The following is a 13559-nucleotide window of genomic DNA, read 5'->3' on the forward strand; positions in this document are numbered from 1 at the left end:
AATGCAGAATTACTCTATAGAAAAATTAAATGCAATCTGTTTTGTAAAGTTTAACAATGAAAGAAATATTCCATGAAAATTGTTTATTACAATGTAAGAATGAGAGTTCAAAGTTCACTGGTGAAACTTTCGGATAAATGTTTGACCTGCGGCAATCAAATATGCACTGGGAGCGGCGCGCGCTCGTAATTCCTGGAAGACGCCGCAAAGGAAATCATCTCGCATGCAAAAAGATCAGTATCGGGGAGAAAACTTGATGCAATTGGGGGGGGGGGGGGAAGAAGTATCATAAAAGGAGTCTACTTCCCTTTCTCGTGGCATTTTTCTTCTCAGCAGAGGACTATCCAGAACCTCTCCTCGGGTTCTGGATAGTCCTCTGCTGCTCGGCATCGACACCCGTGGTTCCAGGGTCCTGGCGCAAAACATCTTCGGAGATGACTAGCTGAATGCGACCATCGAAACGGGGCATGTCAGACGGAGACAAGCAGCGAAGGAGCAGGGCCAAGGTGGACACATGGTCGGCCTTCCGTAGAGATCTGTATCTGATGATCGTCATGAATGACCACGTGTATCAAAACTAAGCTGACTGTTTCTAGTCCACTTTGGAGGAAGAGACCTAAAAATTAGTTCAAGTCTAGCCATGTGAGACAATCGTCCAGACAAAGAGCAAGCATTTCGTAAGAATAGTTGAAGAGTAAGTGACAGACCTGATGAATTTCCTGAGAGTTGGTAATGTACAACCTTTAGTGTTTCTTTTGTTGAAAAAAGGGAAGGAATCTTGTGAATTAGTAAGCAGGAACATTCTAATATAGAACTCTTAGTGATTATTTAGTAGCGGTGTCAAAGCTCCATGAACATATTAATGAGTGACTGTATAGATAAGTTATGTTATGTATGCTATGTGAAATAGTAAACGAAGTTAAGAATAACTGTTATGGAGGAAATTACAGATCAGTGTATTGATGAAAGCTAAGAATTAATCTAGTAGTAATAATTCATGATAAGATTCAGTTGTATCGATTTCGGTTGCCATAATTAGCTTTATAACCTAGAATGTGCCATTAATTTAGCTGAGTGTATAATTTTGGATATGTATTCCAAGAATTCAATAAATGTATTTTTGTTTAACCTGACTTGTGGCCTGAGAATGAATCCAATGCACCAATCATTTTAATCAGAACCTGAGAGGAATAGATTTGCTTAATTGAGCCCATGACCGCAAACGAAAATTAGCATAAGTGATTTAGGTAATTTGATATTAAGTGTATTTGATAGATTGATCAGTCTTGTATATTTTCTGGGAGTTGTTGCTTGATTAAGAGTCCTTCTAACCTAAAGGTATTGGCTGGTGCAGCTAAAACAAATAAATTTGCCAGTACCTAATTGAGGAGTAATTCCAGATAGTCATTACAAAGGATTTTTTTATTATTATTATTTTGGGCAACTCCAAGGAGTCAACAGACTCATCAAGGGAGGTCCTAACATCATGTCAAGAAAAGCTATTCGAGATTCACACAGTATCTATCACACCTTGCCTTGAACTCATTCACGGTTGTAGCACCCACAACAGACTCTGGAAGCTTATTCCACTCATTCACCACTCTCCATGTAAAAAACCTAGCTCTAACTCCCTTGTCAACCATGCTCTTCCCCAGCTTCCATGCATGGCCCCTAGTCCTCCCACCACCAGTCATATTTTCAAAAATATCTTCTGAATTAATCTTACAGAAACCCTTCAGTAATTTGAATGTCTCAATCATATCACCCCTTTTCTGCCTATCAACCAATTTTTGCAACCCACAAATCTTCAACCTGTTCTCATAAGGTTCATTCCATAGACCTGCTATCATCTTGGTCACTCGTCTCTGGATTCTTTCCACCTCCTCCTCCCCATCAAGAAGAAACCCTGGTGCCCATATCTGGGCACAGTAGTCTAGATGGGGTCTTATCAAGGCTTGATATAGAGGAAAAATAACTTGTTTGTCTCTGCTTGCTAAAGTATTTTTCAGCAACCAAGTGATTTGATGAGCTGATTTAGCCACTTTTGCAATGTGCCCCCCCCCCCCTAAACTTCAACTCCCTATCCACCAACACTCCCAAATCCCTGGCCTCAATCTCCTGGAGTACGGTTCCACCAATGTGATATACTGCTGCTATTCTTTTCACTCCAAAATGCATAACCTTACACTTTGCCACATTAAATTGACATCCATTTTCCCTAGCCCAGTCCTCGAAACTATCCAAATCATCCTGCAAAATTTTGACATCCTGTGCACTCACAATTGCTCTACCCAACTTTGCATCATCAGCAAACAAGTGAACACTTCCTCTCAGATCCTTTCCTATATCATTAATGAACAAATTGAAAAGTAGTGGTCCAAGAACAGAACCCTGCGGCACACCACTAGTCACAAGCCGTCTTTTGGACTCCACTCCTGAATAAACCACTCTCTGGTCCATCAACCACCCTCCTATCCATCTCACCAACCCAATATCCATCCCCATCTGCTCCAGTTTACTGATTAAAGTTCCATGTGGTATCCTGTCGAAGGCCTTGGCAAGGTCCAGTAGAATCACTGTAAACCCATTATCCTTATCCAGTTCAGCCGTCACTGTTTTATAAAACGTGAGCAAGTTACTGAGGCATGATCTGCCCTTCACAAAACCATGTTATCCCCCATACAGTATCCCATTTTCATCTATCCAATCCTGTTTTCTTCTCTTGACTAATTTCTCCAAGACCGTGACGACTCCTGATATGCTGATTGGTCAGTAATTTACAACAGCAGTCTTGGACCCTCCTTTATGCAGAGGAACTATTTTCCACTGCATAAAGGAGGGTCCTGAGGGGGTGGAAAGAGGGTCCTTTTTCCACCCCCCTCAGGACTAACCCAGACCCGAGACTCAAATTAAACAAAATGGTGAAGGGTACTGACAATTCTTTAGCTGCTTCACATACGACACGAGCTGGTATACCATCCAATCCCACAGATGTAATGACATTGAGGTTTTGCAATAGACTACTTACCTCCACTTCATTCCCCACAATTCCCATATAATCTATTGGTTCATTCATTTCTGCAATGTCACCACCTGGAAGATATATTCTTGCAAAGTGCTCGCTCAGTAATTCAACTATTTCAACTGATTCGGTTACCTCCCCTATCATCAGCATTCTTTAAAATCATTTTAAAGAATGATTAAAAATGCCATATACATTTTTTCTTTTACTTGCAACATATCGAAAAAACTGTTTAGGATTCTCTTTAGTCTGCATGGCCAATGTTCTTTCATAATCCTTATTTGCTTTTCTTATCACTTACCAGCCCGATAATTCCATATGTACCCTGTCTTAATTGTAAATTCCACACCTTTAGCCACCTCCCAAGACCCTATGATCACCCTCACCAATTGGTGGCAACATGGTCATATTCGTCACAGCCAAATTCTCAGATGCAATTACTAGGTCAAGCACTCCCTGACCCCTAGTATTTTCCATTACATGCTGTCGCAGTTAGTTATCCCTTAATAACCGCATAAAATCCAATTCCTTCCTCCCATGTGTCCGCTCCTCCTTCCAATCAATGTTACCATAGTTGAAATCTCCCATAATAATTACCCTCCATCCACTCATTTCATCTATTTGCTTATGCATACTATCTCCACCATCTATTTCATCACCTTGTCTATAGCAGCATCCAACTGTATATTTTGTTCTGCTAGTTTCAATCTCACACCAAATAGCCTCAAATGTGCTCTTTTCTCTATCCTGCAGTTCCACTTCTATTCTTCTTGGCTGTAGCTCATCAGCTCTCATCAATAACACTCCTACCCCCATTTTATTCTCCCTGTCACTCCTGAAGACACCATACCCTCACATTCAATCTCACTAGCTGTGTCATCTTCTGTCAGCCATGTTTCACTAATGCCAATTTCAAGTCTCCGTACACCAAATCCATTCAAATGTAAACCATCCATTTTATATAAATCCTTTTGCCCATCGAACTCATTCCACAAATTCCACACCACTCAAACATAATTCATGCATAAAGTCATTAGCAATTATGGCCCTCCTATACTCTTCACTGTCATACCACGGCAACAGACTCACCATCCTAACTCTCTCACTCTTCTCTTTTGCTACCTCAAGCAATTCCTTCATATCCTCACTCATAGCCATTTCGTCTCCTTTCAAATCATTTGTACCTGCTACTGCTATTAATTCTTTCACCCGCTACTTTTGCATTCTAATTGTCTCACATTCTTAACGTTCGCACCGGGTTGGTACGATTTTGTTAAACTCTCAACTAACACACCTCTTACTAAGGAATCTCCATACAACACGTGCTCTTTCATTTTGTTTACACTCACTATCATACCCTTATTTTTTCTATCATACTTTTGCCTATTAGTCAGTACGCTTGGTAAACATTTTTGCCAACATTCCAGCTGCCAATTTGCACTATGTATCGCTCCACATAATAAAGCGATCTCACTCATTGTGTCAATGTCATCATTTTTATTCTCCGATGATTCATTCAATCGTTCTGTATGTTTACCTTCATTCTCACTTTCAACACCGCTCTCACAGCTATCAGGTACTACCTCGCAAATATCATCATTCATACCTTGAATATCACTGTTATCTAGATTCTCACTTTCATCAATGATATCACTCACGCGACCTGAAGCATTCTTTAAATCCTCACATTCTTTACACTTTTTGCACACATTCACTCCACTATCGTTGTTTAACCAGACTCCAACTGTTCTCCTCAATGCACATATTTCACAAACAGTACATCGAATCAAATCCTTTAAATTAAGATTTTTAGACAAATGTGGTGACCTGGACGCCATCTTTGTATTCCACTTTATGGGAGTCATGTGCATAGATAATCGTATCTATCAATTTACTATTAAAATACTCAAAAAACACACAAAAATCACCCAGACTCGCTAAAATACTAAAAGTAAACAATACATGTAAATACCATGCAAATTCATCAATTTTTACTCAAAATATCATTTGATTTGGTTCTAACCTGAGACAATCCCTTTGTTTAATTAATTAATACAAGTGATCAATAATCATGGGGTCGGTCAAATGTGCGTAGATAGCTGTTCTACCACAAGTAACGTAGAACAATCTTAAGTAAGTCTCGCATTTTAGAGTGAACAAGACATACAGGTAAAAGCAATGCCTTACATAATAAAAACAATAAATAAAATTAAGAAAAGATACCAAAAATATAATGAAAAGAACAAAATATAACAATACGCAGATGACAAGGCATTATTATCAAATACTGAAACAGGACTACAACATCTGTTGAACAGATTACTGGAATCCTGTATCAATTATGGAATGAAAATTAACATCAGAAAAACAAAGGTAATGAAAATAGCAAGGAAAGAGGCAAATATGGATATCAGAATAAATGGGGGGAAATTGAATCAAATAAAGACATTTAAATATCTAGAAAGTGTTATTAGCAGTGATGGAAGATTTAAAAGTGTCATAAAAGCAAAAATAGCGATGGGAAGAGATGCCTTTAATAGAAAATGGAATTTATTCAGAAGTAAAATGGATAGAAACCTAAAGAAAATACTAATAAAATGTTATGTGTGGGGTATTGCCCTCTATGCAGCTGAAACTTGGACAATGAAGAAAGAAGAAATTAAGATTTTGGAAAGCTTTGAGATGTGGATTTGGAGAAGGATTGAAGAAATCAAATGGACAGATAAAATAACTAATGAAGAGGTCTTAAAAAGAGTAGAAGAAGAAAGAAGTCTGTTAAGGAGGATAAAAAGAAGAAAGGGGAAACTGGATTGGGCATATTCTGGGAGGGAATGGAATCAGAGATGCCACTGAAGGAAAAATAGACGGAAAAAGACCCAGAGGAAGAGTAAGGAAAACAATGCTAGATGACATGCTAAATGGAGACAGGTACACAACCTTGAAAGAGACGGCGCAGAACAGAAGAGAGTGGAGGAAAAGTTTTTGCTACTAAGAGAAGAACTGCTCAATTGCAGAATACTCAAGAAGACTCATTCAGGTGAGATAGTGCAGGGACTAATGTGAGAAAAGAAACTGATGAACTGGAGTACTGATGTACTAAGAATATCACAGATATGCCATGTGATTGAGGAGGAAATATCAGCCTCTGTATTACATGAATGTGCTAAGCAAATGGCAGGGCCTGTGCCAAAGCTCTTTATGTCTCAACTCTGGAAAGTCCTAAGGAAATGGAAAGAGGGCATAAAAGTTCCAGTTAGACACAAATTACACAGGTAGCAAATCTAGACTGATCAATATCTTAGAAATGGCTGGTTGAGAGGCTGAAAAGTTATTGAAGGACATAATTCAACGTGTGGACAAGAATATGATATTATATGGGAAGGGGGGAGGGGGAGAGAAGCACCATTTAGTAATGGATGGGTCATGCCTTAATAATCTACTTACATTTTACAGTAATGTAACAACTGAGTAACAGTAATGTAACACCATGATATTGCTGAAATTTCCAAAGATATTTGACAGGATATAAGGATTATGTAAAGTGGAGCAAAAAAAAAAGATGGATACAGAGCTGGTGATATACATAAGAAGATGGCTGATAGACATACATCAAATAGCAGTATATGGTGGGGAGGTAGAGAAGGCAAATGACCAATGGCATGCTACAGTACCTAGACTGACATTTTGTACATCAATGATATATGGGGAGGGGAATATCCAGTTGTTTGGTAGTGATGCAAACTGGGAAAGAAGATTCTAGTAAACTGACTGTGGATAAAATATATTTTTGTAGTAATTGTTAGTTTAAATTAGAAAAGTGTAAAGGTATGCTCTTTGAAATGAAAAGTTACAAGGAGTGTAACTGTTGGAAAGATTGAAAGAAGTTAATGAGACTACAGATTTGGGAATGGCAGTGGAAAAGGAAATGAAGTTCTGAGGACATATTGCAAAAGTGAGCAATTACTTGGATGTTGAAGAGCACACTGACAAGTGGATATGAGGATGTTATTATTCCTCTCTTTCCCTCTCTCAGGGTTTTGATACAACCACATCTAGAAGCCTGGGATTTTTAGGGTGTGAAGTATTGGAGAGGATTCAGAGGCAAGTAACATTTTAAAATGGTCACTAGTCCATGGAGTGCTACCAATGAGGAAAGGCTGAAGGTTTGTGGTTTACACAGTTCAGCTGGTAATCACAAAAAAAAAAGGGGGGGGGGATGGAATTTTATAAAGCAGATATTGAAGAAACTTTTCCAATAAATGATTACACAGAAGAGAGAACAAGGAAGTCACCCTCAATGGTATGTAAGAATGTGTGGTTAACTGGTACATGAGGACTATATTTTTTGCTCGGAGCGTGGTAAATTATTAGAAGTGAATGCTAGAGGCAGTAACGAATACCTTATCATGAATCTTAGAACTTCGTGCACATTCTCTTATAATAATAAGAATTTAATACTGATGGAACTATACTGACACTGACATTATATACAATTATTATACAATACTCAACAAAGGATACAGTAAGAATTAAAATAAAAAGCAGTGATCCAAGATATCCTCCAAGAATAGTCATTAATTGAGATGAGGCTAATTGAGTCTTGTATACTTGCATGGCAGCAAACAGCAACACAAACAAGCACAGAGACAAAAGGCACGACATACTACTGGACATTGCTAAAACAAAACAAATTGAATATATGAAAATCTTCAATTCATTTATAAAATTTGAATCTATCTTTACTAAAATGCCATTAACTAATATAGAAAAGTATACGATAAAAGCTATAAAAAGGAAGATTAGTAAATATCCAAACATTTTTCTTATCAAATAAAAAAGCAAACATCGTCTTCCTAATAAATTCAGTTTAATCCTTTATCCAAGTGTCAGCAAACAAAGTTTGCGCCTGAAGTATCTTCAGGACTGAGGCAACTCGTGGTAAAGGTGGACCAAGCTCTCATCACTCCTTGTCTCAGTATCTCCCATAATGCAAAGCACATCTCCTTGCAGACATATATAATGCTATGCATTAAGGGAAGGACCACTACCCAGACCGGTTTCTACCTTTACTGAGGTCTCGTTAGTGAGAGCCAGACACAGAAGTGGTGATACTAAAGCGTGCTTTGCATTATGGCAGATACTACTGAGACAAGGAATGATGAGCGTTTGGTTCACCTTTACCACAAATTGCCTCAATCCTGAAGATACTTCAGGCACAAACTTTGTTTGCTCACACTTGGATAAAGGATTAAACTAAATTTATTATAGTCTAACCAAGGGGCAAAAAAAAAAAAAAAACTTCCAACATCTTTCTCTAAATCCAGAGTAATTTAATAAGGTGGTACACCTTTTGGCAGCTCGTGTAGGTAAATATGACTTCTCCATTGCTTCTAACATATCACCACTTCTGGGTCTGTCTCCCACTGATGAGACCTCAATAAAGGTCGAAACCAGTCTGGGTAGTGGCCCTTCCATTAATGCATAACATTATACATGTCCACAAGGAGATGTGCTTTGCATTATGGGAGACACTGAGACAAGGAGTGATAAGGAGCTTGGTCCACCTTTACCACAAGTTGCCTCAGTCCTGAAGATACTTCAAGAGCAAACTTCATTTGCTCACACTTGGATAAAGGATTAAACTAAATTTATTATAGTCTAACCAAGTGGGAAAAAACTTCCAACATTGTCTTCCTAAATTGTATAAGTTTTGAGCAGGATTTGCCTTGGTGGTGTTACAATACTTAAAGATCTAAACTTTTCCAAAAAGACTATAGATTGACCTTGTAATTAATGTTTTCTGATTAAGAGTTTCACTACCATCACATCCGTTATGAAGTGCTGGTTCACATCAAAAGCATGTAGAAACCCAAAATGATGGACTCCTTGAAAGTTCTGTATTTTTCTTGTAAATGTATAAATTGCAATTAATGAAAAAATTGGTGAAAGACTACAACTTGCCCATAATTCTTATTAAAAGTAAGAATAATGAATATTCATTATCACTTTATATCAAGTTAAGAACTTTTTAAAATGTAAAAGTTTCAAAGCAATTGAGAGCAGAAATAAATACACAGATTAAGAGCACACATAGTCATCTCTTATTAATCCTTTTTGATTAGGAGTTTCATGGCATTAAAGCATCATAATCTTTCAACTTTTAAAAAGACAAGCACTATTTGTCTACTTCATATAAAACAATATTGGATATTAATTATCCTTCCTTTTAATAAATTTCTGACTAAGTTATAATCTTTATACTGCTTTTCTTTATTAATTCAATTAATATGCTAACTGAAATTTCCCTAGCAAATAATCTATAATAGAAAAGCACAAGCCCATCCCATACTCTAACTAGTCTCTAACAAGAACCAACACTTCAAAGCAGTTGCCAATCCAGTGAAATCCTTAATCAAAAATCATGACCTAGCTGTGATCTTGAGAATGATTTCCATTCAAGAAATCTTTAGGAAAATTCAAATTTATTATATTTCAGGAATAAATCTACTAAATGCTGTAAAGAAATATTAGTTATAGTTGTAATTAAAATCCAAATATTAATCACTTGAGTTTTAATCAAATCTGCATTATTTCCTTTGCTTTTGACATAATTAAGATAATACAATACAATCAATTTTCGTTATCATAGATTGCTTCTATAGCAAATTTCCTTGAGAATAGCATTGTGCCTAAGTCTTTGAACCTTTCACATATTTAACAAATTTGTATAATGCTGTCTCAGTATTTATTATGTTTTTCAGATCAATGCCAGCTTGGATGGCAGAGTGGTTAACATATCTGCTTGCTAACTAACAGGCTGTCAGTCTGAATCATGCATGGCATGCTCCTTTCTTTTAGTGTTGCACGGTGATCAGCATGCATTCATTTTAGAAATTATGGACTTCACAACCATGTTATAAATAACTATTTTAATTTCCTGACATTTCGACCTTCATATTAAGGTCATCATCCACAGTATATACAAATATACAAGAACAAGCTGAGTAACATTTCACACATTAAGCTAAAGAAATAATGATTTGATCACCAGTTATTCTACTGGCATGACATCTAATGAAAATAAATAAATAAAGCAAGCATTGTCGTCCTAAATTGTATACGTTTTTAAAACATACTGATAAAATTACAAATTAATTATTTAGAAGCTACATCAAAGCTAAATTCTATTTAAGATAACATGAGAGAAACATTCTTTCTTATAGATAGTTTTCTTACAGTAACAATGATGTCTTATTTTTAACATTGCAATTGTTATATTAGATTCAGGATTATCTACAGTCCTGTTTATAGTTAACTCTTGGGGAGAAAGGTTCCGTGAGTAGAATATGTGCCTTCCATATGCTAGGGATTTTTAGGCCATCATTATTGTTTGGATTGGAGTGGTTGATAAGAATCTCACAGGCTTCCTTAAATTTGCGTTCATACCATGTTTGGGTATGATGCAAACAACTGGTGCTTTTCCAGTCAATTCATGTAAAGTGTTCAGGTCATAATCAGAAAGGCCAGCTTCACCATATTTATTATATTTAATTTGTCATTCATGTTCCTTTTGTCTAATAGGAAACATGCATCATGTTCCTAGCAGAAACTCACAACAGTTCATAAATAATCAAAGATATTACATTAGAAAAAGATGATTTATTAAAATAACTATTTTAATAAATAGTTATTTTTGTTTTGACGTCTCTGCCCTCTTTACAAATGTCCCAGTCAATGACCCAATCCTTCTTTTACAGAACAAATTCCCCTCCAGATATAACAGAGCTCTTTGCACATGTATTACGTTCTGGTTTTTGTATGGCAAAATGCTTTCTACATACAAAAAGAAGGCACAGCCATTGCCTTGCCATTATTTCCCCCCCCCATTGTTAACTTTTATAGGGAACATTTCGAGCAACATGCTCTAGATTTCTTTCCTTTAAAACCCAAAGTCTGGCTTAGATACACTGATGATGTTTTCACGATCTGGCCCCATGGCTGCCAGACACTAGACGCTTTCCTTAGCCACCTAAACAAACAACACAAACGTTAACAGTTCACAACCGAGATTGAAAACCAGAACACACTTCCATTTCTAGATACATTTCTGGCAGTCTTTCCTTCACTGTTTACCGGAAACCAACACATAATGGCCAATATATACACATAAACTCCTACCAACTCCTACCATCACCCAACACAAAAACTAGGTGTCATCAATACTCTAAAAAACAGGGCTTTGAAGATCTGCTGCAATGAACAAGTGCAAAAACGAATTTAAAGTTATCAGCAATACTTTTCTAAAAAAATGGTTATAGCCAAAACACTATTAACAAAAAAAAACAAAGATAAACCAGACTACGATAAAACTATAACCATTCCTTACATTAAAGTGAATCAGATAAAATAAATGAATACTACAGAAATACAACCTCAAAGCCACCTTTAAACATCCTGCAAAATTAAAAAGCTTACTCAACTCATCCAAAGACTCTCTCCCTCCGCTGGCCCACCCTGGAGTACACTGTATTTATTGCACCTGGTATCTATCATATATAGGGGAAACAGGATGCACGATTCCTATCAGACAAAAGGAACATAAACGACATATCAAATATAATAACTATGGTGAAGCTGGCCTCTCTGATCATGCCCCTGAACACTTTACATAGAATTGACTGAAAAAGCACCACTTGTTTACATCACAAGAAAACATGGTATGAATGCAAATTTAAGAAAGCCTGAGAGATTCTTATCAACCATTCCAATCTGAAAAATAATGATGGCCTAAAAATCCCAAGCATATGGAAGGCACATATTCTACCCACAGAACCTTTCTACCGAAGAGTTAATTATAAACAGGACTGCAGATAATCCTGAATCTAATATAACAATTGCAATTTTAAAAATAAGACATCATTGTTACCGTAAGAAAACTATCTATAAGAAAGAATATTTCTCTCATGTTGTCTTAAATAGAATTTAGCTCTGATGTAGTTTCTAAATAATTAATGTGTAATTTTATCTGTAATTTTATTTTATTTTTTTTCACTAGAGGTCATGCCAGTAGAATAACCAATGATCAAATCACTGTTTCTTTAGCTTACTGTGTGAAATGTAACTCAGCTTGTCCTCGTATATACTCCAGATGATGACCTTAATATGAAGATTGAAATGTCAGGAAATTAAAATAGTTATTTATAACATGGTTGCAAAGTCCATCATTTCTAAAATGAATGCATGGGCATGGATGTTAGTGATTGTCTTTATAAGGTCGGAGATGAATCTCCTCATCCAGTATTAGATCAATTTTCCCCTTACTGGAGGCCTGAAGGGGCTTAAAAAAGTTTCATGTTTGGTCCCTGGAGTAGGTTTTCCAGGCCAAGTAAAGAAATAAAACTACAAACATAAAAAGAATAGTATGAATGTGCTACAGATTTACAATAAAAAACTTTCATAGCGTGAGAGGCTCATAAAAAATAAAAAATAAAATTGGAATTAATATTCTCCTAATAAACCAAATTAGTTTTTAAGCAATATCAAAGACTGCTGATTACATTAGAATAAAGAATATTATTTCATCCTCAAGGTACAGAGTTATAGTTAATGCTGAAGATCAAGGTAAAACAACTAGCATAAAAAAAAAGTGATTCTATTACGTCTTTAAGTTGCATTTTAATGATGCTGCTGCAGCTACTTATTTTTTTTCAGATACACAATTGTTACCAAAATCTCAGATAACTTGCAATGATATATCTCTTAAGGTTGAACATGTCTATTTGGATAACTTCAGGTCAATCCTTAAAATGCCCTTTGTTTTTAGAAGATATTTTTAATTCCTTCAATAATGTGATCATATAATTATTAACAGAGGGGATAATGTACATCCTTGTCCCACACCAGATTTCACATTAAACTATCTTCCTGTACTTCCTTCAATTCTAACTGCTGACTTATAACTCAAATCAAGACCAAGTATTGCTTGATATAATGCCCCACTGACACCATATAACTGTAGCGTGTTGAATAGCTTCTCTCATGGCACCTTGTCATATGCCTTTTCCAGATCGACAAAACTTAAATACAGATCTTTGTTATATTCCCATGCTTCCTCAACTATTTGTCGTAAAATGAAGATCTGATCCTGATAGCCTCTATTTGGGTGGAATCCAGCTTGTTCTTCACCAAGCTTTTCTTCCACAATTCTTCTCAACCGTTTCTCAAGTATACTTGCATAGATCTTACCAGGAACACTCAGTAGGGAAATACCTCTGTAATTCTCACATTCAGTTTTATTTCCCTTTTTATATATGGGTACTATTAGAGCTCTACTCCAATCATCAGGAATTCGTCCCTCTGTCCAGGCTTTCTGAACTATGCAGTGCAGCCAGAGTAAGACTTTTATACCACCATACTTCAGCATTTCTGGTCGAATATCATCTACTCCTGCTGCCTTTCCACATTTCAAGCCTTTGATGGCTTTTTCTACTTCAAGTATGGATATGTATTCCTGACTGCATGCCTGGTCAGTGTTTTT

At 36.4% G+C, this 13559-nt stretch overlaps 1 protein-coding gene across 2 annotated transcripts in view; it reads right to left on the minus strand.

The window, feature by feature from the left end:
• The window catches only part of LOC150098130 (protein KRTCAP2 homolog), a 125798-nt gene that overhangs the window by 86696 nt on the left and 25543 nt on the right, over positions 1-13559 (minus strand). For both annotated transcript variants that reach the window (XM_090405933.1, XM_090405932.1), the window contains exon 2: positions 7544-7698. In XM_090405933.1, coding sequence (XP_090262059.1) covers positions 7544-7698 — 155 coding nt within the window. The remainder of the gene's footprint in view (positions 1-7543; positions 7699-13559) is intronic.

This window comes from Typopeltis vanoorti, chromosome 16 (genome assembly GCF_054136105.1).
Source record: "Typopeltis vanoorti isolate ZY-2024b chromosome 16, IOZ_Tvanoo_1.0, whole genome shotgun sequence".
In the NCBI taxonomy this organism is placed as follows: domain Eukaryota; kingdom Metazoa; phylum Arthropoda; class Arachnida; order Uropygi; family Thelyphonidae; genus Typopeltis; species Typopeltis vanoorti.